Source organism: Paramisgurnus dabryanus, chromosome 2, assembly GCF_030506205.2.
Source record: "Paramisgurnus dabryanus chromosome 2, PD_genome_1.1, whole genome shotgun sequence".
NCBI lineage: Eukaryota > Metazoa > Chordata > Actinopteri > Cypriniformes > Cobitidae > Paramisgurnus > Paramisgurnus dabryanus.
The window spans coordinates 47,627,615-47,655,549 of record NC_133338.1 but is presented as its reverse complement, the minus strand read 5'-3'; the positions used below and the strand labels follow the sequence as shown (position 1 = coordinate 47,655,549).

The 27,935-nt window shown below is 35.9% G+C and overlaps 4 protein-coding genes across 5 annotated transcripts; all 4 read left to right on the top strand.

The window, feature by feature from the left end:
- Nucleotides 1-13: 13 nt before the first annotated feature.
- On the top strand, nucleotides 14-2,936 carry elp5 (elongator acetyltransferase complex subunit 5). The gene is made up of 8 exons (XM_065288889.2): nucleotides 14-448; nucleotides 569-629; nucleotides 715-795; nucleotides 1,373-1,584; nucleotides 1,692-1,867; nucleotides 1,941-2,036; nucleotides 2,149-2,249; nucleotides 2,379-2,936. Exons 1-8 carry the CDS (start codon nucleotides 394-396, stop codon nucleotides 2,485-2,487), a joined length of 891 nt encoding a protein of 296 aa, XP_065144961.1. The 5' UTR covers nucleotides 14-393; the 3' UTR covers nucleotides 2,488-2,936.
- A 327-nt stretch (nucleotides 2,937-3,263) lies between these two features.
- Nucleotides 3,264-13,060, top strand: ctdnep1b (CTD nuclear envelope phosphatase 1b). 2 transcript variants are annotated; one of them, XM_065288891.2, is made up of 7 exons: nucleotides 3,264-3,873; nucleotides 7,002-7,068; nucleotides 7,317-7,435; nucleotides 8,154-8,342; nucleotides 8,451-8,469; nucleotides 11,877-11,961; nucleotides 12,051-13,060. In XM_065288891.2, exons 1-7 carry the CDS (start codon nucleotides 3,760-3,762, stop codon nucleotides 12,109-12,111), a joined length of 654 nt encoding a protein of 217 aa, XP_065144963.1. In that variant the 5' UTR covers nucleotides 3,264-3,759; the 3' UTR covers nucleotides 12,112-13,060. The 2 variants fall into 2 exon arrangements, with proteins under 2 accessions (XP_065144963.1, XP_065144962.1); XM_065288890.2 differs by having other exon boundaries at nucleotides 3,265-3,873; nucleotides 8,451-8,562.
- A 1,105-nt stretch (nucleotides 13,061-14,165) lies between these two features.
- On the top strand, nucleotides 14,166-16,604 carry gabarapb (GABA(A) receptor-associated protein b). Its single transcript, XM_065288892.2, has 4 exons — nucleotides 14,166-14,367; nucleotides 15,240-15,318; nucleotides 15,719-15,837; nucleotides 15,920-16,604. The coding sequence occupies exons 1-4, from the start codon at nucleotides 14,278-14,280 to the stop codon at nucleotides 15,983-15,985; spliced, it is 354 nt and encodes a 117-aa protein (XP_065144964.1). The 5' UTR covers nucleotides 14,166-14,277; the 3' UTR covers nucleotides 15,986-16,604.
- A 1,333-nt stretch (nucleotides 16,605-17,937) lies between these two features.
- On the top strand, nucleotides 17,938-27,859 carry spata6l (spermatogenesis associated 6-like). The gene is made up of 13 exons (XM_065288862.1): nucleotides 17,938-18,067; nucleotides 18,195-18,332; nucleotides 18,426-18,474; nucleotides 18,963-19,004; nucleotides 19,123-19,247; nucleotides 19,360-19,443; nucleotides 19,558-19,668; nucleotides 23,116-23,200; nucleotides 23,361-23,392; nucleotides 23,795-23,931; nucleotides 24,679-24,772; nucleotides 25,221-25,318; nucleotides 27,538-27,859. The coding sequence occupies exons 1-12, from the start codon at nucleotides 17,978-17,980 to the stop codon at nucleotides 25,290-25,292; spliced, it is 1,059 nt and encodes a 352-aa protein (XP_065144934.1). The 5' UTR covers nucleotides 17,938-17,977; the 3' UTR covers nucleotides 25,293-25,318; nucleotides 27,538-27,859.
- The last annotated feature ends 76 nt before the right edge of the window (nucleotides 27,860-27,935 follow it).

Here is a 27,935-nt window from a genome sequence, read left to right as displayed (position 1 = left end):
CGTCGTCGTCGCCGTAGTAGTAGTAGTAGCCGAATTAATTCGCTCTTGTTGTTTCCTTTCCTCTTTATTTTAATGCTTGACTCTACGCTCCAGATGGTGGCGGTAATACATCATAATTTGGTTTGTCAAGCATTGCACCATAGTAGAAGAAGAAGAAATGGAGCGTCGTTTGATTGGTCCTTTCTGTTTGTGGATGAGTTCTCTTTAACTAACCGCACGTGAAAGCTCTTTTTCTAGTTTGACATTTATATGCTACCAAACGTCACAGATCTAGGTCTACTCCGATTTTAACATGGTTTAATCAATAGTCAAATGCTTTTTTGGTGTCAAACAGTGGTTTGTCAAAGAAGTTATCTAACGTTAGCTATTCAGGTGCTAGCTGAATTTTGAGTCATGCTGTCAAATATTCTCCAAGGAACAGAGGCTGGGGGCTTCATAGTCATTCAAGGTAACCTTATTTACACAAATATCATTTAATTTCGTTAATAAACAGCAGCTATGATTTTATAATAAGAAATGCGTGATAATGCTAAGTGATGCTTAATGTTGAAACTTGCTTTATTTTCAGATACTGTAAAATACTCCGGCCGGGGCATCCTGAAGTGTTTCATTAATGCGGCCTTAAAGAGGCAAGTCCTTATTTACATATTTATATTAAGTTCATTTGACTCTCCATAGTATTTGGTAAACATAATGTCTTTTTGTTATTTAAAGGGGCGAGAACGTGCATGTGGTGGGATTCGAGACCTGTGAGACAGAAGTGCGTGCTGGCTTGGACAGTAGCTGTCTGGAAAAGTGAGCTAAATCTAAATTTGTCAATCTTTTCATGCATTTAAACATTTCTGGTAATTAGTAACCCCATATAAAGGTCTTCATTTGAGAACAAGTGCATTGCTGTTGACAGTTTTATCCCTCTAAAACAGTGTTTCTCAACTTGGGGTCCAAGGCCCACAAGGGGCCCTCCATGTGACAACATGACAGTAGTATTAAAGGCGGGGTGCATGATTACTGAAAGCCAAAGTTGATATTTGGAATTACCTAAACAAACACGCCCTACCCCAATAGAATCTGGACCTTCTTTTAATAGACCTGCCCCACACATACGCAATTGGCTACAAGTGTGTTTTGGTACTCGGCCCAACTCCCTTTTCAAAGTGTTTTCAAAAATCATGCACCCCAAAAATCAAAGCAAGTAAACTAAAATGACTAAATAGATGTTTGATAGTTTTTGTTTATTTTTATGACAAATGTAAATCTTTTTAGTTATTTCAAGATCTGAAATATTTTATTTTATGAGTGGTGGGGCCTTCAAGTATTCTTGTTGAAAAGGTTAAGGTTCACTGCCCATCTCACCTGTTTTTGTGTCTTAAAGGTTTCATTTTCATGAGGGTCATCCTGATCCCCTTGGCTGGTCCTGCAGATCCTCATTCACCGTTGAGCAGTTCACTACTGAAGATATAACTCTGCTTGTCCAAAAAGCACAGCATGCTAAAGCGTCTGTACTTGTTGTTGACTCTCTCTCATTCGTTTTAAGGCATCATCAACCTGTTGTTGTCTGTAGAAGACTTCAAGAGCTTAGGAAAGGTAAAAGGATTTTTACCGTTTCACATTAGTAAACTTGGTTGTTTCTTATTATTGCCAAATGAGATGTTGTATTGAAGCTATTGTTTTGTTCTTTCCTTGCCCACCAGGGGGAGTTATAAAAACTATTATTGGTCTCCTGCATTCAGACCTGCATCAGCAAGGTGTTGTAGGCAGCGTGTGCCACTTAGCCAGCGCTGTTATCTCTGTGGCACCTGCAAGCAATGAAAACTGTGGTGTGGCTAAGACCACACGGCGCACAAAGTCAGGCAAAGTTATGCAAGAGGTGAGACATGAGTTTTTAAAAAAAAAATTTAATAAACTCATTTGAATAATTATTTTATGTTGTGCATTACTAGGAAGAGTTTTTTAATGTGTCAGAGGATGCAACACTCTCTGTACAGACACGGCCCCATCAAACTGGGCATGTACACACAGAGCAATACGAAGCTGAGGTGAGCAAATCCTGCTTTAACTAAAATCCTTTTGCCACAGTTTATACATAATGTAATTTGTAAAAATTTCTGTATTTTTATGCTGCCACATGTTTATCTGTGGTCTGAACAGCCTGATCCCGCATCAAACTTGACCTTTAATCTTCGTCTGTCAAATGAAGAAAAGAAAGCCAGAGAGAAAGTGGCACTTCCATTTGTGTTCAGCCAAGAAAAGTAAGAGACAAGTGTCCCAATTATATTAAAACATTCTGTGTATCCAATGCAAAGTTTTTACAAGTAATTATTTTTTATTAACTGATCAGACTTTGATGCTGCAATCTGTTTTATTTTGTGTGCTTGCAGAAAGTCTGCTCTCCTGAAGCCGAGCCCTGGCTCTGGAAGGATCATGTATGAGCCTGATGCTAATGATGACTTTGATGAAGAGGATCCAGATGATGATCTTGATGTGTAAATAAGGACAGTTCAGATCTTCATGTGTCAGAGGCATATAATTGCTCAATTTCATGAATTTCTATAAATCAATATTGTTTATTATTACTTATTTGATTATGACTTGTCTGGTCTGGTGGGCCAATGCCAGAAAATTAGGAAAAAATTTGTGATGATGGGTATGAAATTATGAATTATTGTTCTTAATGATGCAATGAAAATAAGTTTTAACTTAAGGGTCATCTTTTACACTCAAAATACTTTTTGAACAAGTTTTTTTATTTTATTATGAATTTCACATAGTTTCAAAAACATTGAAACACCAAAAATATGTTTTTGTTTTTTATTTGTTAGTTGATGTTTGACTCAACTAAAATTCTTTGAATGTGCGTTATTTATAATTGTAATAGTGGGCACCCTTGTCGTAAAACTTTTATTTTCATATTACGTAATAAAATAAGAAGAACATGACATGATTTGCAAATCTTTTGTGAAAGAATGTGATCAAAGATAATTATGCTTTTACATTAACAAAACTTATATTAACATAAAACATACTAACAAAATTGTAACAGCTGTAAATTGTTTAAAAAAAACCTTCCTTTGAAAACCGCCAAAGCCACGTGAGCACAAACTTTATAGGCGTGTTCAAATTCGTGACGTTGCGTAGACCTCATCAAAGTATTACATCAAAGTTCCGCGATAGTACAGCTTTAAATAGCATCTCTCGCGTCACTTCGGTGTCATACGCTGATCGGTCTGCGCAGCGCTGCATACAGTTGAACTCACCATATGCACCTCCCCGGAAGTGACGCAAGAGTAACGATGGCGGCTCGTACTGCTGTACCGTATTGGCTTTAAACTGTTTTGAGCGGCGAGAAACTGTTCGCGTTTTCTTTCAGCGTCCACTAAAGCGTCAGGAAAACGCATACTGATGTCTTAATGTTGCAGCCGATGGACAGTCAGGCTTCTCTTTGCATTTGGGACAGCGGAAACATTTGTCCGACACTCCGGCGGTACATTTAGCCAGTCGGTTTGACCATCATAGCCAACGAGCGTTTGAGGACTTAACCGAACCTGACAGAAACAAAAAACTACCTCGGATATTTACTAAGTGATATTTTACACACGCACTTTTTAATCGCTGCACTTTTACGTTTATTTTAACGCCAACGAACAGCTCCGGTGTGTGAAGTTGTTAATGGTTGGCAGGCGCTGGTTCCCACAGGTGTGTGTGTAGTACCCAGTGTCATTTTTTTATTTTATTAAAACACGCCTCACAGACTCTGGTGTTATGGTTGACATGCTAAAGACGCGCCAGTGTCTACTTGGCGTGCGCACTTTCCTTGGCGTCACGTCAAGAATTTGGAGCTTCTTCTTATACATCCTCAGGAAGCACATCAGGACGGTGAGTCTGATTCTTATGTTTTTCCTGCTTTATTCTGAATGAAGCAACTTTTGTTGCATGACATGCGCACTGGACTTTCGTGCACATGTCTACAGGAGAAGCTGACACCTGTCTGGATTGTTTAACTATTTTAAACAGGTTTAGCTTGATACAGATTTAGAATGAACTCCTCAATATCAACAGATGATGTTGATGAGTGGATTTGAATTCATTTTATTCTGTGCAAACTTATTTATTACAGGTTATTAATGCGTTGTTTATTTTAAGTCTTAATGTATAGTAAAGTACAAAGACTAAATTATTACAACCCGTCACTTACATTGCAAGGAAGCTATTTAAAGCACATTATTAAGCTCAAAGATGCTGATAGATGTAATGTGAGAGTGTAAATTCAGGTAGATTAGACTCAATGTCAAAATGTGTACTACGTGAGTTAACCCTATATTATATTTATGTAATATTAAAGAGATGTATAGCGAGGGTCTATCTAATAAATGAGTCACATGCTTCATCTAAGAGCATAAGACCTAGGCTATGAAAACAGGCTATAATCCACAACAGGATTTGTTAAGCCAGTTGTATAATAATCTTTAAGTTTATAATTAAGATGCCATAATAAAACTCCTATTTGTCAGGGACTTTGATTTGAGTGATGCAGTGAACACTTCATTAAACATGTTTGGCATTCATGCGGTGCAACTGGGTCCGTTCTGCCGGACTCAACAATATGAATGAGATCTTATTGAGGCCTAATACAAGCTGGTAATAAGCAGCCCCCTGTTCAAAGTCACCCTGCCAGTTTTCTAAGTTGCGTTGACGCTTTTAGACAGCTGGGAGAGCTAAAGATAGCTCAGAAGAGAGGGATTTGGAGAAAGAGAGGAAGAGTATCCACATTGTGAGCCGAGGAATGAGGCTGATGCGTCTCGGACCTCCTAATGAGAAAATGATCTGAATTTAAGCTCAGTTTAATATAATTCAAAAAATTGTTTCATTTCAGTTTGTGAGTTGAGTAACTCCAGTACACCTGTTTGTTTTGGTCAATTATTAACTGTTTTGTGTAATGGATTGTTTTTAGTTGGTTTTATTATGGTTGGCATCTTAGGCCCTGTTTATACCTGGTATTAAGATGCGTTTGGGTCTTTCAGATAGCAGGTGGACGACAAAGACACATCTACGTTCACACCTGGTGTTTTAATAGTCTCCTTAGTACACTTTCGTCCGCTTCTGTCCTAATTATTAAATTACTTAAATAATAATAATAATAAAACACCAAACACTGTTGGTTTGCACCAGAAGTCAGGACCGATGGAGAAAGATTGTGCTTGGTAAATCACACATTAGATCAGTGTTCTTCACTCCCAATCCTGGAGAGCCGGTGTCCTGCAGAGTTTAGCTCCAACCTTAATCAAACACACCTGAGCAATGTATTCATGATCACTAGAAGATCACAGGTAGGTGTGTTTGATTAAGGTTTGAGCTAAACTCTGCAGGACACCGGCTCTCCAGGGCTGGGAGTGAAGAACACTGCATTAGATCAATAGGCCGAGAGTAGCCGGTATTGTGATGGTTTGACCATGAGCGTCTACACCACAAAAAAACTATCCGGTCAGAAACGTTTTCGACTACCTATGTGGTCGAAAGTGAAAGAGCTCAAAATGTTTTACACCCTATTTATACCATGGTGCACTCACCTTTATCGAACAAAGATCACAGTGGTCAGTAGGGGAGAGCGGAGCACAAAGTAATGCTTTTTGGCTTTGGCTCTATCATTAAAAAAGTTAGATGAATAATTTTTTGTACAAAATCAACATGCACATCTCTGCTACAAATGAACACTTAAAGTTTGTTTGTGGGACCTACCTTTATCGTATAATTACACTGAAAGTGACAGGAGTGCGAACGTTACAACTTACCCCATAGGTGGGGTAAATTGTAACACCTGCTAGAAAATTTTGTTTAAACACACATAATTCAATAAAATTTTGGCTTTATACTAAAGGTGGAAATTATTTATATATCTGCCTAGAATAGATAGATATCCACACATTCATCCATCCATGATCCTTTATCTAACCATCCTTGCATTATGCATCAATGAATTTAAATAGATTTTTTGAAAGGGCTGCACAATTAAGACAAAAACAAAATCATAATTGTGAGTTATTTCCCCTGATATTGTATTAACAGTTATTATTTTGATTAATAGTATATAAAAATTTTCATTTTTAAGCTATCAATTACTAGGAGTTGCAGACATATTTCAAAGCGGCGATATGTTTTAAGTAACAAATCAGTGATTTAAATAACATATGGTTGGATTTGGCACAGAATGCACACCCAGCTCAGAAATCGAGAAAAAAAACTCACAAGATGCAGAAATTTACTTCCATGCCTCCAGAACACACATTGTTTAATATCTTAACCAAAACACATTAAAACTTTTCACAGATTCATAGAAGATCATCTTCTGAAAGTAAGAGAAAAAGGCACAGATTGCTCGGCCCTGTATAAATATTTACAGAATCTGCATTACATTAACCATATGTTAGTTTGTGCCCCGCTCACCCCTTAATGTCAAAAAAGCTTTATGCTACAGATTATGCAACACTGCTTTGCATTCAATAACAAGAAAATGACTGCAAATAATCAAAACTGATTCACTTCGAAATTTGCCACTTAGTGTATAAATGTACATTCAAGCTATACATTTTATGTGTGTGTGTGTTCCCGGGTAATCTAACCCATGATGTTTTGGACTGTTAGCGCAATGCTTTACCAATTGAGCCACAGGAATACAGTGTACCGCTTAAAATATGTTTTTAGTAAATGCACCTGCCAAATTTTTTAATGTGATGTGTATTTGAAACTCTGATCGCAATGTGAAATAATGTGTGAGAAATAAATCTGTATAATTTGCTAAGTGATTGTTTATATGGTCTCATATGCTTTCATAACTTGGACATTGAGTTTTTTTGTATTAAGTGGCACTCAAATTATTTTCTAGTATTGATTTCCTAGTATTTAACTATGTACTGGTCAGGAAACACACAATGTCTTGTGATACGTTACAAATGTTGTGCACTATGGTGTACTAAGGTAGCTTCCTGTTTTCTTTCCTTCCGTTCTAGATAATCCAATATCAGACAGTGCGATATGACATTTTACCATTGTCACCCATCTCCAGAAACAGACTCAGTGAGTATTTCTTATCTTTTGCAAAGAAATGGTATTTAATATCACAACAATCAGCTGCAAGTGGATTTTATTGTGGCCCATATGGACTTGAAAAATCTTTTACTGTTTTTCTAAATGCAAACAGTTGGAAGTAAGACTTTGTTTATTGAACCTGTGGCTTTTGTGGCTGTAAAGGGTTGGGTGTGTTTGTGTGTGTTGCATGTGCAAGTTTTTTCAAGTGCTTATGTTGTGTTTGTGTTTCTGCTCAGACACCGTAAAGCGAAAGATCTTGGTTTTAGATCTTGACGAGACGTTGATTCATTCGCATCACGATGGAGTTCTTAGACCAACAGTACGGCCTGGCACGCCACCGGATTTTATCCTAAAAGTAAGACAATGTACTTTTTAGTAGTATATATATTGTGCACTTTATTAAAAGGTTTCATGCTGTCACGGCAATATTTTTATGTAAAATCAAAGTAGATTTTCTTGTTGTGCTTGGATATAAAAAGTTGTTTTTATCAATTATTTGCTTTTGATGAGTGCAGTCACTTTCAAATAAAAATAAGTTCATTTGTTAGTTCTAATCCTAATAAACACACCCACAAAGTGTATTGCTAAACTTATTATTAGAAAAACATTTATGCAATTGGGAGTTGCTTTTATTTGAAGCTTCTTACAGTGCATAAGGGGAGAGCGGGGCACAAGCTAACACTTTTTAGTTTTGACTCAATCATTTATAAAACTTAAATAGTTTACTTATAAATGGATACACTTATATGTGAGAAAAAGCAACTCAATTATGACAAAAAAAGCTACATTTTTTTTATATGTGACCTAGTCTGTAAAAATGGTTCGGTGGAAAAAAATCTAGGATTTGTCCGAACCCCGTCAAAAAGCCCAGTATTTGGCTGAATCTGAATCTTGGATTCGGGGCATCCCTAGTTTTAGTCAATAAGACACTGATTAGGATGACATAACATTCGTTTTGGTATCTACTCAGAAACCGAAAAAAAAAACATATGATGAAATATATGTAATATAATGCACTTTTGTGTAGCTTATGAAAAATGTAATTTTTTTCTCATATATACTCTTCATTTCAGGTGGTAATAGACAAACATCCAGTTAGATTCTTTGTACATAAAAGGCCGCATGTTGACTTCTTCTTGGAGGTGGTCAGCCAGTGGTATGAATTAGTAGTGTTCACTGCTAGTATGGAGATCTATGGCTGTGCAGTAGCTGATAAGCTAGACAACAACAAGGGAATCTTGAAAAGAAGATACTACAGACAGGTAACCATATCTATGTTATTATTCATAACCCTTGCTTAATAAATGCAAGAACATCAAAGTCTTTTTATTATTTGATTTTTTTCTCTTTGACCTCTTTTTTTTTTGCAGCACTGTACACTGGATTCAGGTAGTTATATTAAAGATCTGTCAGTAGTACATGATGACTTATCAAGTGTAGTGATTCTTGACAACTCACCAGGAGCATATCGAAGTCATCCAGGTAAGACAATAACGAAACCTCGACACTGTAGTCTGCAGTGCTTCTAAATTCATTTAAGATATATTACAGGGGTCATATGATGTGATGTTTTCCTTTGTCTTTGTAGTGTTAAAAGGTGTTCGTGCATATGGAAGATAATTTTTTTTAAAAGTGAAGGCTCCTCTACGTCTTAAAATGCTTCATTCAAACATGTCCTCACTCACTAGGGGGTGACCGATTATTGATCCGACTGATTATCAACGTCTGTCATTTTAAATGCTGATTTGCCGATTAAGTAATGTCATTTTGAAATGCGCTATTTGGCTCTAATGCAGCCAAGAATTTAGTGAGAGCTGTCTTGGCATATATATTTAAGGAATAGGCTATTTAGGGATGCACCGATACCACTTTTTCCATCTCCGATCCGATTCCGATACCCGAATTCTGAGTATCGGCCGATTCCGATATCTGCCGATCCGATACTACTGTATTTTTCTTGAACAATTTAAATTACTCACAGACACACATGCACACCCACACACACACTATATAAATGTGTATAGTGCTTTCTGCTAAATCTAGCATAATATAATTATATTATATATAATTATACTTTTAAATGTAAAAACCAATAATTTAAAATGATTTACAAGTTACAAGAACATAAGTAATTATTAACCATGGCAGTGTTTAGGAGAAAATAAAATAGACACGTTTGATCAAATAAGTATGCTAAATATATTTTCCTTATTTGCGCAAAAAGTCACAGTAAAAAAGCTTTAGTGTGCAGATGGTTATTTTGGGAATTATGCACTTAACCGGACCTTTTATGCACATTTCGGGTGCAGAATTGATGCGCCTAAATCATAGTGAGTGCGTCTAAATCATACTGCGCTTCCTGGGTGCAGCATTGATGCTCTAGAAGCATCTTCACATGGGAATCCTCGCTCCGCAAAGGAAAGTTACGTTCATAACTAATAAAACCCAAAGAGATTAGATGCATCGTGTGCTCAGCACATACTGAATTGCATCCATCCAACAGTTTGCGGAGACTTTATAAAATCAGATCTTTAAAACAGCCTACAGTTATTTTGTGTGTTCGTGTGTTGAATGGCGCGTTTCATCCGTCCGCTTCACCTGTGCATTAACTCAGCACATACTGAATTGCATCCATCCAACAGCTTACTGAGACTTTATAAAATCAGATCTTTAATAAAGCCTAACGTTACAGTTATCTTGTGTGTCTGCGTGTGTTGAATGACGCGTTTTCATCCGTCTGCTTCTCACCAGTGGATTAACTCAGTTTGCAAGTAAGTTACAGCGTTTCTGTGAACATTAATATCTTAAATGTGCGTTTGTTCCTTCACATGAAGCTATTGAGTGTAAGATGACTTTGATTATAGTGCATAAAAACGTTTATGGTGCTCTTATAATACTTGGTCGTTTTAATCGCTTGTCAGTGACAACCATGGTGACGTGCAGTATCGGAATTGGATCGGTCCTGTTAGTCCGATACCCGATCCAGCAAAAAAGGCCGGATCGGCCCCGATACCGATCCAGAATATCGGATCGGTGCATCCCGGCTATTAAACCAACTAAGTGTGCCTATAATACTGTATTAATGTTATAGTTTCATGAAAACATATGCAATGAAGCTATGAAGGCAATTAAATTATTTAAAATTATTATATATTAATTGTTGTATCCATAGGGTAGTTAATCCATCATAAATAATAAATTTATTCAATTTATTTTTTATAGTTTTTATGCATATATAGTTTATGGGTGCTTCCTGCTCTTTTTTTTGTTATTATTAATATGATTGTAATTATAACAATTTCTAGAGTCACAATTAAAAATGTTTCAAAGCATTGAAAGTTTTTGTTAGAGCCTATGTCTTAATTTTGACATAAATGTACATTTTTACACCAGACATATTGGTTCAAAATATCAGTAATCGATATGTATCTTTGTGTCGCGTTTATGATTATGTCATGACCGTTGTAGTTTGTGCAACTATAAGTCTTATTAGCCATTAGAGACCACTTTTTACAATCAACCCAGTTTGTGATCGATAAAAGTTTTTCCAGAAATACACTGCTTCAACCAGAAATACGTCAAATAATAGAAATACACCGAGTTGCAAACATCGCTTCATTGAGATTTTTAATAAAATAGATGTTTGGATTTAATGAATCTGAGCACCTGATAATAAAATTAACGGCCTGTTTCACAAAGGAAATTGAACAAACTCAGTTGCAGGGTAAGTTTTGAGTTGATCTGTCTCATGATGCTAGTATCAGCTTTTTTTCCTCAATTCTGGTTATTCATCATGTGCGTGCACATGCCAATAACATTACAGCACAAAAAATGTAGGTGTGTGAACTTCTCCGTTGAAGTAAGTAATATGCGCTAATATAAGGAGTTTATTAAGCATATGCACACTGCAGAAAGCATCAAGTTTGCTTTTGATTAAGTTGATTAAGGTTTTGCAGTACATTTTTATGGATTCACAACGAGGATAAAATTGACTGAAATCTCATAACCAACATATGTAATTAATATAAAACGTTCAATTGTAATAAAACTACAATTTTTAAAAATAATACAGGGACAGTACCGTACAGAAATAAATGACAAGTCATAAAACATATTAAACAGTTAAAGATTTAATAAAAAATATTATAATAAAAAAAAACTTTAGTTTTTTTATAAAATAAAATGATATTAATCATATGCAACCCAAAACAAGAGGTGTCAGCAAGCAGATTAAATATCATTTAAAATGTTGAGTAATAGCAATATTGTCGTCTTTATTGTCTTTGTGTGTGAATATCTATATAATGCCCTTCTTGATACTCTCAAGGGTTAACTGCTCGTAACTGGTCCAGTTTGGGTTTGCGATTTCTTACTGACAATAAAACCTGCTCCAGAGCAGGTTAGCCATGTAGCGTACGTTACCATGGCGATGAACACCGCTTTAAACCAATCCACTTTTATAAGCCGGAAAAAACAGAGTTTCCTTAAACTAAACCCAGCCTTACCAGGGTAACCACTGAAATCAGCTTTGTGCCACAGGCCTATCATGAATGACCATTCAAAACAACAACAGTGATTTTATTAATTGTCCATAATGGTGCCAGTAAGGTATACTAACTCTGTTTTCTTATCACTATTATTCAAAGGTAGTAGTCAGCAATAGAGATTTATAGCCTTTGTATACTGAACTACATGTTTTCAAACCTTTTGTACTCATTTAGTAAATGGTGGAGTAAGTTTGGCTTGAGTATGTAACTGCTTTTAACATTGAGTTTCTTTTCCCTTTTGACCCATAGATAATGCAATACCTATAAAGTCATGGTTTAGTGACCCTAGTGACACAGCACTTCTTAACCTTCTGCCCATGCTGGATGCATTAAGGTAAAGCTCGAATAAGCAACCAATCAGTGGTTTTCATAATAAAAACCACAAACTTGCATACCACCATTTTGATTTGTTTCTATCTTCAGATTCACAGCAGATGTTCGATCCGTCCTGAGCCGAAATCTCCACCAGCATCGACTTTGGTGATCAGCTGGCCGTGGGATATCTTGAAGCTTTTTTTTTCTTTCTCTATCAACTGCTTCCCAATCTGACATCTGCCTGTCGAGTCTCCTTCAAGACTGAACCGTCGCTTTCAAGCAACACCCTTACTTTAAGGGCTGCCAGTAATGAGGGAGTCAATCAGACGTCAACAACATCGAAAGACGAACTTTGAGGCGTCGGGAAGCTTTATTGCCTAGATTTTCCCCTTCTTCAAACTGAGTTTCTGCCTTACAGCTCAATCTATGCTGATCGTGTGCGTGTATGAGGACGCCTCCTGTTTTTCTTTTAAAATAATTGACGATATGGAGTGGCAGGGTACTGAGGCAAGAAAAACAGACTTTTTTGTAAATGCTTCCTCAAGCCTAGCTTTGGACATCATACCTCACTTCAACAGGTGGTGTGAACAGACCGGCTAATTTGAAGCCCCTCAGAATTAGCCACCAACACTGCACGTCTTGTGGAGTTCACTGGAATCGCTGTTGATAAAAATGAATCCCAACAGCTCTGTAGATTTCAGGAATATGATTGTTATTGAGGTACAGTCTTGGAAGACATGGGTTTTAATGACTTATGTATGGTAGACCAATCCCTATTTGGATGTGGGGGAAAATTGTTGTAAACTTTTCTCCATTATCTGCAGCAAATTATTTTATGTTTTATTCTTTTATTCTGGGCCGTTGATAAATTTATCATGATTATCAGGGAGGATATATTACAATATGAGCTTCGGATATGTGGACTGACTTGATTTTAAGACTTTCTGCTTTACAGAATGTATGTGGTTGATTTCTGAAATCCTACCACTTGGAAGCCTTTTTACAAATGTTTTTTTTTCTTTCCTGGAAATGTAATAATGGCAAGACTTGAATTTATAAAACTTGTACTTCATTGTATTGAACAGCTGTCTGAGAAAACAAACACCCTTTTTACTCAAGGCCTTATTGGTTTCTCTGTGCACTTGTCAGATAATGTCAGTACTTTCTCATCAATTTAAAACTTGTAAAGTCTCAAGGCAGCTTCCTGGGACACAAGTCCATAGGCCTGTGCACGTTACTAATAAAAACGTGTCACTATCATAAACTGTGATTTTAGTTATTTGTGTATTTTTACTAAAATTACCTTAATCTTTGTAGTTTTGTTTGAATGGGGACATATCATGAAAATCAAACTTTTTTCATGTTTAAGTGCTATAATTGAGTCCCCAGTGCTTGTGACAACCTAAAAAAGGTGAAAAAGATCAACCCAGTAACTTTTGGTAAACAATTCCCTGCAAGCATGTGAAAAAATAGGTAATTAAAATATGGATCCCCTTGTGATGTCAGAAGGGGATAATACCACCCCTCAATCTGCACTATCCAACCACGCCACTGCCATTTAGTGCAGAGATCAGCTCATTTGCATTTAAAAGGACACACACAAAAACAGCCCATTTTTGCTCAAACCTACAAAGGGTCAATTTTATCATGCTATAATAAATTATTTATATGACATTTTGAGCTAGAACTTCACATACATACTCTGGGGACACCAAATATTTATTTGAAATCTTTAAAAAAAAGTCTTGTGAAATGTTCCCTTTAATGTATGTCTAATGATTCACAAAGAAAAACACAAAGCACATTATACTTAAATGTGTAACTAGATTAGTACATTATAAAGACATTTCTTTATTATTAAGAGCGACTAAAGGGAACATACTTGGTCTTTTAATGTCCACTTTATATTTTATAACTTTATATTAGGTGTCCTTTCTTAACTATTAAGTATATAATCTTGGAAAGTAAACATGTTTTGAGAGACCGGAAGTGTGATGAAGCGGTCATATGACTGACCGAATCACTGCTTCACGTTTCCATGTATCACTGAAAAAAATAGTCCCAGTTTACCTATAAATAAATTCAGTCGTAACCGCCGAGGATAGCCCAAAACAAAATATTTCATCAGCTTCGAATGGCCTTTCCAGATGTATAATTTTCAGCACACACATATTTTAGTTTAAAAATATATAAATAATGAGGTACAGAAAGTGTTATGTATCAATGCGCACCTCAGCGGAAAACACAGCTGTGTGGAAGGACGCGTACATCTGTGAGGCTGCTGTGTTTGTACAGGAGAAATTATCTATACCATTGTCTGGTTTATTTAGCAACCATGAAGTTTCAATACAAAGAAGAGCACCCTTTTGAGAAGAGGCGATCAGAAGGAGAGAAAATCAGGAAGAAATATCCCGACAGGGTTCCCGTAAGTTGCTTTCTAGCGCGTGTGCGATATGTAAACAGAAGCTAGCATGATTCGACAACAGTCATACGTAAAAAGTCGTAATGGGTTCATTGTTTAAACAATTAATGTTATATCCAGAGCCTTTTTTTCTTATTATATTTAGTTTTTTTTAGAAGCAGACTAATGTAACGCTAACCTTTGGTCAGGTCGGTTTGTGTTTTTTGTTGTCTAATATTAGATCCATAAGTGGTTCATGGTAGACTTAACTTCTATTATTGTGGTCTTATTTAAATTGTAGTTAGAAAATTAAATGGCTCGGAGTATGTCTATATTTCTCTCTCTCTCTCTATTTGAATCTTTAATAAAGACTAGAATGTAAACATGTTTACATCGACAGACCTATAGGAGTAGGCCTATAACAAAGCAGTAAAACAGAATAATAAAACGACACTTTCCTAAACAAAATGTGATGCTGATCCTTTAACCTAAAATTAGGGATTGGCTATCCATTAAACAAAAGAATAGTGTAAGCTAAACAGCCCGTAGGGGAACATAACCATGTTGAGCCTCCCCAGCTGCAACAAAAAAGATCCCCAAACTTTAAATATGAATGGCATTTTAAAACATTAACATATGTATACATATATTTTCTTAGAAACAGTCTAATTATTTTTAGTATTTTAAGTGTTTTGTGCCATTATCTTGTTCCTCATCATGAAAATAGAAACAGACCTTTCTCAGATCCTCTTTCCACAAAGGTGAAAGTCAACCAATAAATTAGTTTTTTTTTTTTTTAAGTGGAAAAACAGTTTTAGTTACAGCTTCCACAACTGTACAATATTCATACATTCATACAGCGAACTGTAATACCAAATGTTTTGTTTCTGTGTCAGGTCATTGTGGAAAAAGCCCCTAAAGCTAGAATAGGTGACCTAGACAAGAAAAAATATCTTGTCCCCTCTGATTTAACAGGTAAGTACTTTTTCTAGTTATTTTGCTAATCTGAGATGACAATTATTGAGATGTTGTGCACAGCATCAGAATATGAAATGCTACGTTACCTCAAACAAGAAACCAATTTGTTTTGTAGTTCACCCTAAAAAAATCTGTCATTTACTCTCTCTCAAGTTGTCCCAAAACTGTATAATATTTCTTTGTTTTGCTGAACACAAAGGAAGATATTTTGAATTTTTTTTGTAACATTTAAGATCTGTGTCACCATTGACTTCCATAGTAGGTAAAATATAATACTATGGATGAAAGTATATGGTGCCCCTGATCTGTTTTGTTACAGACATAAATTGATATATTTGATAAATTGTTATAAAAGCATGATTTTTATTTTTATAATGCTTATGTTTGGTATTTTCAGTGGGCCAGTTTTACTTTCTCATTCGAAAACGAATCCACCTTAGAGCTGAGGATGCGCTCTTCTTCTTCGTAAACAACGTCATTCCCCCGACCTCTGCCACAATGGGTCAGCTGTACCAGGTATTTCCTTCTTACTTTCCTCCTTACTTTTTGATCAGTATTTCATTATAAAATTAATTTATGCGCACTTTCTCACAAACAGGAGCACCACGAAGAAGACTTCTTCCTTTACATCGCCTACAGTGATGAGAGTGTGTATGGAAAATAGAACCAAAGAGAAAAGAACCGCACTTCTCTCTTCTGTTTAAAACAATATATAGACATCATGCTGGCTGAGTTTTCACAACTGAAGTATCAGATGCACTTCTGCTTTCATTTTATCATACATATTTCATATATTTTTTTTTAGGTTTGGCATTCAATTTTGGTGTTTAGAATTTATTTAAACATTTTTCATCACACAGTGGTGTCAAAGCTTTAAAGTTATAATAAAGTGAATAAATTTAATTTGGGCATCAATACTGTTCCATAAAAGCTAGTTTTCCCCTTTGAACAAAATGTTCATATATGCAGAAATGTTTATCCATAATGTGCATGCCATTCCGAGTAATCTCACATGTTTCTGTAAAAACTGTTGCGGATTTTCATCTAGCATACAGTCAAATACTAGTTGGTCAAAAAAAGTGTATTCTCTTTAAGCTAACTTTAATATGCTGTTGTTATGTTGAATTACTTTTATTATTGTATTAAGAATTTAGTTGGTTTGATTTATTTTTAAGTTGTAAATCTTAAGTGCAAGTTTTATTTGCAGTCTTTTTTTAAGTATTAATATTCAACTGTACTTCTGGTACCCTTGATAATGATCATATAAACCAAGCGCATACCAATTTTGTCTCTTGATGTTTTATTCCAAACATCTCAGATGATTGTGATTATTATAAATAACAGGGTAGCCATTAATTATTGTCTTTAAAGTTTGGACAGAAAGAAACAGTTGTGTGACATTGTAAATAAGCTATTGTTGCATCATATTAATCAAAACTACATATTCACATTCATAGATGCATGGACAGGATGAAATGTGTAGAATTTATTTTAAACTAATTAAAACAAGCAAATCTCAAATGTAAATGCAAAAAATTAAAAAACCACTCCAGTTTTGCATTTTCTGTGACTATTTCAATCTAGTGTCTATTAAATCCCAACAAAAGCAAACAACAGGAAGGACAAATTTACCCAACAGCAATGTAAAAGACACATGAAAGATGTGATTAAAAATGAATGTTATTTCAACAAATATTCACTTTTGAATTGTTCCTAAAATGCATGTAAAACATTGTGTTGTTTAAACATTAATATAAACCTGTTTTCTTTGCAATTTTTAAGATCTAAAAACACAATTTTGTTAGTTTGGTTTCAGTTTTCTGCAAACAAATTCAAATAAAACATTATCATATTAGGATTTGGCCGAAATATTGGGAAATGTTTATTTTACTTACATACATACATACATACATACCTATGCCTGCACTGCAATAAAATGATTTTCAAGAAAAAAAATTCTTAGTATTGTTGTCTTATTTTCAGTAAAAATATCTAAAAATTCTTAAATTAAGATGCTTTTTCTTGATGAGCAAAACGACCCAAGATAATAAGTCTAGTTGTATGACCAAAAATATCAAATTAAAGTGATTTTATGCATAAAACAAGCAAAAAAATCTGCCAATGGGGTAAGCAAAAAATCTTGAACATTTTTCTTGAACAGTAAATTAAAAAATTTGCTTACGCCATTGGCAGATTTTTTTTGCTTGTTTTATGCACACAATCACTTAAATTTGATATTTTTGGTCTAAAAACTAGACTTATTTTCTTGGGTCGTTTTGCTCATCAAGAAACAGAATCTTAATTTAATAATTTTTTAGATATTTCTACCGAAAACAAGACAAAAATACTAAGTAAGAAAGTCATTTTTTTGCAGTGTTCCTATAAATAATACATTTAGATACCGTGAACAGTTTTTTCCCCCGCGGCTGTAGATGTAAATACACGTCTATATGTTTTGTGTTATTATGTGTATGTTTTCACATTTAAAGGCAGAGAAGTAAATCTCTTTTCCTTTTGAAAACTACAACTACCGCTTTCCCATATGGTTTCCGGTTGCAAAAACTTCAAAATAAAAGTCTTGCGATCTTGACCAGACGGGTGACGTTGGATACCATAGAAACGCGACGCTCTCCTCAAGTGACAATGAAAGAGCTGGATGGAAAATAACACTTTATGCGCGGTAAAAACAATGGGAAATATGTCCCACAAAGCCATTAAAGTGGTCGTTGAGCTTCACCTGAGGGCGGTGAGGATTTTTTTTAATAGCGTAAATCTGATGAGAGTTCTAGTAGTTGAAACCAAAATTTGCTATACAGTGCAAGTTGGTGTCAGTCTCTCACCTGCACTGAAAAGTCTCATAATTGTATTTGTAGGTTACTTGTCCAGGGGTGCATTTACCAGACAAAGATGATATGTACATCAGTGTGTGTCTCATGAACCAATATAGAAAATCTGAATGTCTTCCTGCAGTCTTTCCATTATTAATTCGGGAGAAAATGAAGTTTGAAAAGGTAAAGTATTTTTTCTTTGTTTGTTTTACACACACACGCACGCGCGCACACACATTTTTTATTGATGTACTGAAAACTCTTTTGTGTTAATAGGTACTAAAGTATGTCACAGATCCTGCAGAGATAGCTGAATTCTTACAATGTAAGCTCCAGCATATCTTCTGACAACATTACATTTGTTTGAACAACTTTTCAGATATTTTCCAGAGGAAAATAGCCCAAAATCTCACAAAGGGCTCCAACAGAATTTCAGAAGAAATACATCACGAAATAAGCTCAGATTTGCCAGGTCAATTATTAAAGGTTTCGATATAAAACCATGCTATTTAAAATTTTCCCACATCCAGATTATTTTACCTATACAATCTCCATTAACTCTATAGCTCCATACTATTAATGCACATTAACAATGGTATCATTTGTTTATATTTATTTATATTTCTCCCAACAAATCTTAGTAGAAACATCTGAGACTTATAAAAGGGAATTAAACAAAACTGAGAACTTCATTGAATGTCCTGAGCTATGAAAGAGCAACATCTAAGCAATACAATTTTCTTCTGGGTTGCTTTATGGTCTTTTTTCTTTCAGTCTTAATGTTGCTAATTTAAGTGTTTTTCTTTTCTCCAGGTGAAACTGTGAAAGTTGAACTCATTCAGATGATCCCCCCATGTAAAACTACATTGCTTTCATTTTTGCAATTCATACCACAGTACCACAGTGACACACATACTTTTATCATCCACCACAGATTACTCTCAATATTGCTCCTAAAATTCCTCTTTTACAGCTGGAAGAATACTGGCCAGTTTTGAAGAAGATGCTCGCAGTTTTCTTTTCCCGGAGCCGAAGCTTGTGCCATCCTTTTCCGGAGTAGAGAGAGAGTTATTAATGACACGAGATCCCGCTTTTCCTGTATGTCTTAAGTTATTAAGCAGTGAGCGCGCCCAAATTTAGTTTATGTTCTTACATTGCAGTATATCCAGAGGTAAAACAAAACTACCATTTTTATATTGTTTTATCACAGGGTATCTCTCCAAGGTTAGAATTCTCTACCAAGACCACAATCAGTCAAATCTCTAATAGAGATGGATTACAGAGTTGTCCTGCGGTAAAAAATACATATTTTAAACACCAAAAAAGGCATAAATTAAATGATTTTATTAAATTAAATGTATTTGTTCCCAAGTCCCCAAGTGTACAAATAAAATGTTTTTGTCTTTAGAGGGCAATTACAAAAAAGAGGAAGAAGAAGGTTCGGCAGCAGGGTAGCGCTGTATCCCAAAGGCATCTTACTTCTCCACCGAGGCAAAGAGGACTCTGGGATAGACACCAGGTATGTTCCTGATGTATATTATAAACTGTTTATCAGTCATGATCCTTATGTTCTATAAATGCATAGTTAATAATACAGTGTCAAAAAGGAACAAACCCAGCTGTTGGGTTAAATAAACACAGACATTTTTTATATTTGTCCCAACATTACATTAAAACAACCAAAGTATAGGTTAAAAATAACCCAGCATTTTTTTTTTTGAGAGAGATTTTACATCTGGGGCCTGTTTCTGGATTCAAAGTGATTGCAAAATGAGAAATATTAAAATTTACTTTTTGATGAAAGAGTGGTAGCCAGTAGAGGGAACCAAAGCTCACCCATCAGGATCTGAAGTCTACAGTCATTTTGATTCCAGTCTCTGTATTTCTATACTGCGCATACTTGTGTCATGTGTATGTCAGGGTAGTGCTTTTGGTATAGTTTACAATCAGCTTCATTAAAGTTTCCTCCCTAAAAGCAATGTTGTAAATAACCATATTAAGTTAACAGAAACTTCAGAGGAGACAAAAATAAAGATGCTTCACGATGCCATATAAGAACCATTTTTGGTTGTATGGTTCCATAACATCTGAAGAACCTTTCTGTTTCAACTTGACTGAATGTTTCTTTGAGGAACCAAAACTTCTTCTATGGCATTGCTGTGAAAAAACCTTTTCAGCACCCAGGTTATATTTTCAAGTAAACTAGGCTTCTGGCAACACACACTATGAAATACAAGTACCAAGTATTATCTAGTTATATGTGTAATATGAGCCATGTGCTCATTTAATACATCATTTAGTATGTTTGTAAGACAATTATTATATTGCTTGAATAATTATTCTTTTGTAAAGATACTGAATACACAAAAGTTTTTGAAGTTCATTTTAAATGGCTCCAGTGATACAGCTAGTGAGTGGTCAGTGATGTGTTTATATTTATATTTTATACAATTCTGCATATCTAATGCAACTTACAGTGCATTCTATCTATATATTTTTCATAATTTTGCATGTTTCCAGTGGATTGAGCTCATGACCTTTGCACTGCTTTTTTAAACGAATATGCATTTATTAAAAAAATATTAAATATGTTTGTACAACAATTATTAGATTATAAAGGTCATGAAAAATTTGAGGTCCACTCTTAAGGGTAGTTTCTGTGAAGTGTTGGTGATGCAGGCTGCATTTGGTTGTTGGCACCATGCTGTTTGACAAACAAAAATGTCACAAAATGTCATTGGTTCAAACCGAGGAAACACATATACTGATAAAAATGTATACCTTGTAATGCACTGTAAATCACTTTGGATAAAAGTGTCTGCCAAATGCATACATTAAATGTAATGAATTGACACTGTAGCTGGACTTGAGGTCTAAATGAGTAAACAAATCTTAGGATGGGTTATGGGTGTATACCCCAAGGTAGAAGCAGGGAAAACAAAGAGATGAGTCCCTTATGTTTCTTATTTCTAAACATTTCCAAGCTGGCTATTTTAAAGAGGCATGAAAAATCCCTAATTTTGTTGATACATTAGATATTATCAGCAGGCTATACATTGTGATAATGAAATGGCGCTGATATAATCAGGTTTTCTGGATCTTGTGCAAACCCCAGCCGATGCATTTTGAGCCTGAATTCACACAAACAAGCCTATTGGTATTTATCGGACATCTTTTCACAAATGCCAAGATAATAGTGTAAGTGGATATCATGATCTGGGTTGTCAAAAGTAGCACAAAGATTTAACGGAACTAGGCAGATGCAACCATGGTCAAAGGATAAAAGAGGGTCATTTGTAACTCAGACAACTGCTGTCTTCATACTAGGGCCTAAATCTTTACTGAAACTCTTTGTGAATACCAATTTCTCTGGAAGAAGAGGAGTGTTGGGTGGATCAGCTTTATCAGAAATGTATTTTATCAATCAAAAATTTTTCATATTGTGTGAGTTATACATGTATGAATGTTAGCTGTGTGACCTGCATTTCATTTTATGGGTCATCCAGTGACAATAAAGGAAATGTAATCTTATCTTAATATGTGATATATCTTTGTTGCATTTCCCGTAAATACTTCCTCATCACATCTACACTGACTTTTGAGAACCAAATAAATGTGGTACACTCTAAAAAAACAAACGGTGCTATATAGCACCAAAACAATTGCTTTGGATCGTAACGATAGAAGAACCATTTTAGTGCCATATAGCACCGGTGAAGAACCAGTGAAGCACCAGTGAAGCACCAGTGTAGAACCAGTGTAGAACCATATAGGGGCCATATAGCACCACATATGGTTCTACATAGCACTATATGGTTCTACACAGGTGCTTCACTGGTGCTTCACTGGTTCTTCACCGGTGCTATATGGCACTAAAAATGGTTCTTCTATCGTTACGATCCAAAGCAACTGTTTTGGTGCTATATAGCACCGTTTGTTTTTTATCATCTTAGAAATATAGCCACATGAAATACTTGTTGTTGAAAGATCTCAAGTCTCTTCTGTATGCTTTTATTTTATACAGGCTTGATTTTTATAACATATGCCTAATTTATAGGTGTGTATCAGTCTTTACTGTCTTTCTTCCATAGGCCAAAAACATGCAAGTTAGGTGAACTGGAAATACCAATTGCCCCTTCCCCAACCTGTGTATGGATTAACTTTTGTGATTCAACTTGTGTATGGATTAACCAGTTCTCACAATCAATATAGTCATAGATGCTGGAACGGCGTGATGAATAAAGAAAAGAAAGTGTTTACTGATTTTAAATCCGCTTAGAAAAGCGCTACGTTTCATTTTGTACCACCAAACTTGCTCGTATAACTACTCGTCTTAAATAGGAAAAACGTTGATGTGTTTGGTCACTTCTAACTTTATCTCTGAGTGGTACCATTGAATGAATGGGGCTAAGCTAAATGCTATCGAAGTGTCGCAGCGCGCTCCAGCATGCACGCACACAGATGATAGAGGGATGTATCAACTCTTCTTAGTTAAGGTAATAACATAGTTTAATATGGAAAATGAGTAGACTATTCCTTTAAATCATTTTTTAAAACTGCTATTCCGTGTTGCATACAGCCACAAGCAGGCAAAGTGGTCTTACTTTAAATGTGTTGTGTATGCAAGTTTTAATGTTTTCCTTTTTAGTCTAAAGTACAGCCTAGTTGTTATTAAATGTGCTTTATAAATAATTGTGACTGACTGACTATACTTGACTAATCCTTAACCCCTAACTTTATATTGTTTAACTTTGTTAACATGTTTATAATTTATTAAAGTCAATAATCCTCTTTTCTTGTTCACTTTAAGCATTGACACTATTCCTACTTGTAAATGTAGCATTATGCACTTATTGATTCCTTATGCAAAATGTTAAATCATTCTTTAGTCACTTTGGTTTAAAGAGTCTGCTATACATATAATGAATAAATATACATTTGTAGTTTACTCTTCTGATCACTGCAGGTTCAAATAAATGATGATTTCTGTGATAGAAGCTCCAGATCAGGAAGTCCGTCACCACATCGTACACAACCATCAAGAGCTGAAGGTATTAACACTTGATTTACAGGATTTTGATAGCCATGTAGTTAATAGATCACAGTAATATTTTGACTTTTTTGTTCTGTGTTGTGTGACAGGTCATGTTTTGTTCAACTTACAGAATATAAAATGTTAACTGTATGCATCTGCATTTCTTTGCCCTTTAGGAATCCAAATGAGAAATGTCTCCAGTTCATGGGTTAGACTCTATCTATCTATCTATCTATCTATCTATCTATCTATCTATCTATCTATCTATCTATCTATCTATCTATCTATCTATCTATCTATCTATCTATCGGTTTTCAAACTGGGACCCAGAGGTCCCCCAGAAGGTTCTAAGGTGTCCCCAGAACATTTCAAAATAAAAGCAAAAGTATTCTCCATGTGCAGTTGTAAAATTCAACTGTGAAACCAATTATTTCTGTATAATTTGCTATTTGTATGACATCACAATTTATTAACACAGTTTAATTTTTTTTTATAGAATATATGGATATATATTTTTAGGTTCATCATAAAGTTTGATAACCCCTGAAGATTTCCTTATAGAAAATGTGATGTGTTGACAGATGATCCTTCCACGTTGTTGTGATTTCAGGTCCCAGATGGGGACTCCTCAGACACGGATAATCTCCTTGACTATGCCACGGAAGTGGGCAAACGCCATTCCCGTATGGAATATAATGGCTCTTCCAGCCCAAGTCACTCCAGCATGGAAAGCCAGAAACACAATGGGTGTGTGTGTGTGTGTGTGTGTGTGTGTGTGTGTGTGTGTGTGTGTGTGTGTGTGTGCGTGCGTGTGTGCGTGTGCTTATTATCCAGGTAGACCTGCATGAATGGATTAGATCTTTTCAAGCAAAACTGATTTACCTGAACACATTTGTTTGAAAGAATAATTTTGAAATTGTTCAAACATTTTAAAGTAATGCTACACCCTAAAAATGTCTGGGTTATTTTTGACCCATAATGCGTAAATATTGGACAGAACACACAGCTGGGTTAAAACTGACCCAATGCTGGGTTGTTTTAACCCAACTGTTGGGTTATTATACCCCATGGTTGCATAAAAACAACACAACATTGTGTTATGTTCAATATTTACCCATTATGGGTCAAAAAATAACCCAGACATTTTTAGAGTGCGAGTTGTTATGATTTTGAAATTGTTTAAACATTTTAATGTAATGCTGGGTTATTTCATCCCATGGCTGGGTCAGTTATGGACATTTTCTAAATTAATTTTAACCCAACGTTTGGGTTTGTTTATATTTTACCCAACCATGGGCTGAAACATCAAAGCAATTTAAGAGTGTATATTCGGTTACAGACTTAAACAAACCCTTTAAATATGAATAAAATACCACATATGGGCCAGAGCCAAATTCATGGATTAAAATATCATAAATATCTATGTTAGCCTATTTCTTAAAACGATATTTATGTTTGGCAGAAAATATTATTATGCTGTGTTGTTTTTCACAGATCTCTCCTGGGATCTCCTAATAGGTGGGAGGAGGTTCAAGAACGGGTTCAGAGCCTTTTAATATCTCCTAAAGCAGTCCACAGACTAGCCTGTGTAAGTAAATGCACACACATGCACATACATGCACACACATATTCTGGTTTCCATCTTCTGTGGGGACATTCCATAGACGTAATGCATTTTATACTGTACAAACTGTATATTCCCCTTACCTACCCCATTCCCTAACCCCAACCATCACAGAAACCCTTGTCCTACAACAAAATGTTCCCACAAGGTCACAAAAATACTGGTATTCCTATCTTTGTGGGGACAATTGGTCCCCACAACGTGATAATTACCAGGTACACACACACACACACACACACACACACACACACACACACACACACACACACACACACACACACACACACACACACACACACACACACACACACACAAACACACACACACTTCTATCTTATGATTTAGTGCAGTGAAATGTTGCGATTGTGTCATGAATTATTCCTCTTACTCCACCCTTTTGTTTTGATGCCAGGGTGCCACGGACTCTGAGATTGATGAAGTATTAATACGAAGAGCTATTGTGGCCCACTCATGCCCATTCTAAGCTCCAGGGTGAAGGATAAAGAAGTGGTATGTTTACTAGTTTACACTCTCAGAAAAAAATGGTCCCAAGCTGGGGGGCAGTCCCCTTTAAAAATTGACCATTTAGGTATAGATATTCTCATCAGAGGCAGGCGTTGTTGCGTTAACGTGCCTGAGCGAGCTTCCAGTCTGTATTTATTCATCAGTCTGGCTAGTGACTAAACTGATCTCTGAAACAAATACCTTGTCGAAAAGAAAAAATTTTGGTTTGCTAAAGACGAGGGGAGTCAACGAGCATGGATCACAACTGTGTGGAGAGTTTCGGCAGCCAGGCAAGAATAAAAAAACTTCTATATGAATACACTGTAAAAAAAAGACTTGTTGTTTCAACTTAAAAGTTACCCCAAATGTAAGTGCTGCCTTAAAATTTAAGTTAATTCAACTTAAAAATATAAGCTAACAAAAAGTTAGTCAATAATATTATTTAAGTTGAATTAACAAAAAATTTTAAGACATTTTTTAAGTTTAAACAACAAAACTTCTTTATAATGTATATACCAGAATGTACCTTTGGGGTACTATTATTAATATGCACTCTTTGGGGCTGATCACACCAAACGCATTTATGGCAGTTGCAGGTGCCTTTTTTGAATGATTTTCTATGGGCAGTGAGCGTTAAGCCTTGCGTTTTTTTGCCACCTGCCGCAGCACGCGTTTATGAAGGAGCACTGAGAGCGGATTGTCATTCACGTCTTTCTATTGTCCAATCGAATGAGGGGAGAGCGGGCCTTCCGGAACAACCGTACTCCACTCACTCACTCTCTTCTGCGTGTTTGTGCACCTCTCACCCTCGATCAAGGTCCGAGCAAGATTCTCTTTTTAAAGATTTTGCTAATAAGACAGCAAACGAGTGCTCACGCTTCAATGGTTGATTGACAGGACAGCTGCGTCGGCGGCAGTTGCTTAGCAATAAAAAAGCTGTGCCGCAATGCTCTTTAAGGGGGTGTGCACACCAAAACTTTTACGCTGGCGGCCGGTGTATGTTTTCATTTGTTTCCAATAGAAGCACTTGCGTTTTTTATTTAACATGCAAAAACCCGAAGTTTGGTGTTTTTTGGGCCGAAAGTTTAAAAATTCTCACACGGCTGTCCAATCACAGCTGAGGAGGGGCGGGACAAATATTACAACAACCAACTGGTGCATTGCACAACGACTGTTAAACAAAACAGAAATACCACAGAAAATACCTGTCAGTTGGTATCCGCCGGGCGTTTTGAGACACATCTAAAAGCTTTGGAGTTCACAACCAACATCATTCGCATCTTTCCATTGTCCAATCAAATGAGGGGAGAGGCGGGCCTTCCGTTGTGGTGACGGAAGTTTCTCTCCTGCGTGTTTGTGCACCTTTTATCCCTGATTAAGATCAGAGCAAGCATCCTCTTTTATAAGTTTCTTATAAAGAACGTTCACGCTTTAATATTTGATTGACAGAACAGCTGCATCGGAGGTAGCCTAGCAATATATAAAGCCACACCGCACTAAAAATGCCTTGGGTTTCCAAACATTTAAATCACATTTGGTGTGATTGCCCCCTAAAGTGACCAAAAAAAGACAGTGTGGCACGCCTTGCTTTGTCATGCATTTAAACCGCGTTGGTGTGATTGGTCCCTTAAGGCAGTGGTTCCCAAATCCAGTCCTCGGGACCCCTCTCCCAGCATGTTTTAGATGTCTCCTTATATGAAACACCTGATTCCACTCATCAGGCTAGGCTGGAAGGAGCCTGATGAGTGGAATCAGGTGTTTCATATAAGGAGACATCTAAAACATGCTGGGAGGGGGGTCCCGAGGACTGGATTTGGGAACCACTGCCTTAAGGTACAAAGGTGTACTTTTTTCAATGGTGCTACCCCAGTGACTTAAAAATCCAGCTAAGACCAGCATAAGCTTGTAGCTAGTTTTAGCTGGTTTAAGATGGCAGTAGCTGCTATAAGCTGGTCCTTCCTGCATGGCAAAGCTGGTCTTCCAGCCAGACCAGCTTAGTCCAGCTTGACCAGCTTAAAAAGTGACCAATACACAGCTAAACCAGCTTGCTACACCAGCTTAAACCAAGCTGGGAGACCAGAAAAAACAGCTTATGCTGGTTTAGCTGTTTTTTCAGTAGGTTGTACCTTTTTCTGAGAGTGTACTTTATACTCATCATTTATATAACCTCCATACTTTGCTCAGATGTAAAATATACAAAAAAAATGTATTTATTGTTTTTTCAGGTTTTGTAGAGCATCATTGCATCATATCCCATTGAGTTGTGAGTGTGCTCTTAGTTTGTGGTTGTGTTTGCATTGTAGTTGCATTGAAAGTCACATATTCCTTGTATAGCTTGGTTATATCCTGAGTGACTTAAACAGACCATAATAGTCTAATTTTAAATGGTCTAATTTTACACTTTTACTTTGAGATGATAAAAGTTGCCTTGTTGTCATGACACAGCATTAGTGCACATGCTCATAACAGATAAAGGCTTAATGTTGCAATGGTATACAATCCCCAAGGGCTATCTTTCCATCTGTGTAATATCTTGTATATTAAAGCTTAAAAGCTATAAATAAAACAGAAAAGTGATCATTAAAAGCAGATCCTTTTCTCTTTTATGCAAATGCTGCCTTCA

What these genes read in the sequence shown, in the direction of transcription:
- elp5 (XM_065288889.2), top strand. Translation starts at nt 394, where the DNA reads ATGCTGTCAAATATTCTCCAAGGAACAGAGGCTGGGGGCTTCATAGTC. An exon ending in ATTAATGCGGCCTTAAAGAG is followed by an intron (nt 630 to 714) that starts GCAAGTCCTTAT and finishes TGTTATTTAAAG; the next exon opens with GGGCGAGAACGTGCATGTGG. An exon ending in ACTTCAAGAGCTTAGGAAAG is followed by an intron (nt 1,585 to 1,691) that starts GTAAAAGGATTT and finishes CTTGCCCACCAG; the next exon opens with GGGGAGTTATAAAAACTATT.
- ctdnep1b (XM_065288890.2), top strand. Translation starts at nt 3,760, where the DNA reads ATGGTTGACATGCTAAAGACGCGCCAGTGTCTACTTGGCGTGCGCACT. An exon ending in CACCGGATTTTATCCTAAAA is followed by an intron (nt 7,436 to 8,153) that starts GTAAGACAATGT and finishes TCTTCATTTCAG; the next exon opens with GTGGTAATAGACAAACATCC. An exon ending in AGCATATCGAAGTCATCCAG is followed by an intron (nt 8,563 to 11,876) that starts GTAAGACAATAA and finishes TTTGACCCATAG; the next exon opens with ATAATGCAATACCTATAAAG.
- gabarapb (XM_065288892.2), top strand. Translation starts at nt 14,278, where the DNA reads ATGAAGTTTCAATACAAAGAAGAGCACCCTTTTGAGAAGAGGCGATCA. An exon ending in AATATCCCGACAGGGTTCCC is followed by an intron (nt 14,368 to 15,239) that starts GTAAGTTGCTTT and finishes TTTCTGTGTCAG; the next exon opens with GTCATTGTGGAAAAAGCCCC. An exon ending in TGTCCCCTCTGATTTAACAG is followed by an intron (nt 15,319 to 15,718) that starts GTAAGTACTTTT and finishes TGGTATTTTCAG; the next exon opens with TGGGCCAGTTTTACTTTCTC.
- spata6l (XM_065288862.1), top strand. Translation starts at nt 17,978, where the DNA reads ATGGAAAATAACACTTTATGCGCGGTAAAAACAATGGGAAATATGTCC. An exon ending in AGAAAATGAAGTTTGAAAAG is followed by an intron (nt 18,333 to 18,425) that starts GTAAAGTATTTT and finishes TTGTGTTAATAG; the next exon opens with GTACTAAAGTATGTCACAGA. An exon ending in GACTCTGGGATAGACACCAG is followed by an intron (nt 19,669 to 23,115) that starts GTATGTTCCTGA and finishes TGATCACTGCAG; the next exon opens with GTTCAAATAAATGATGATTT.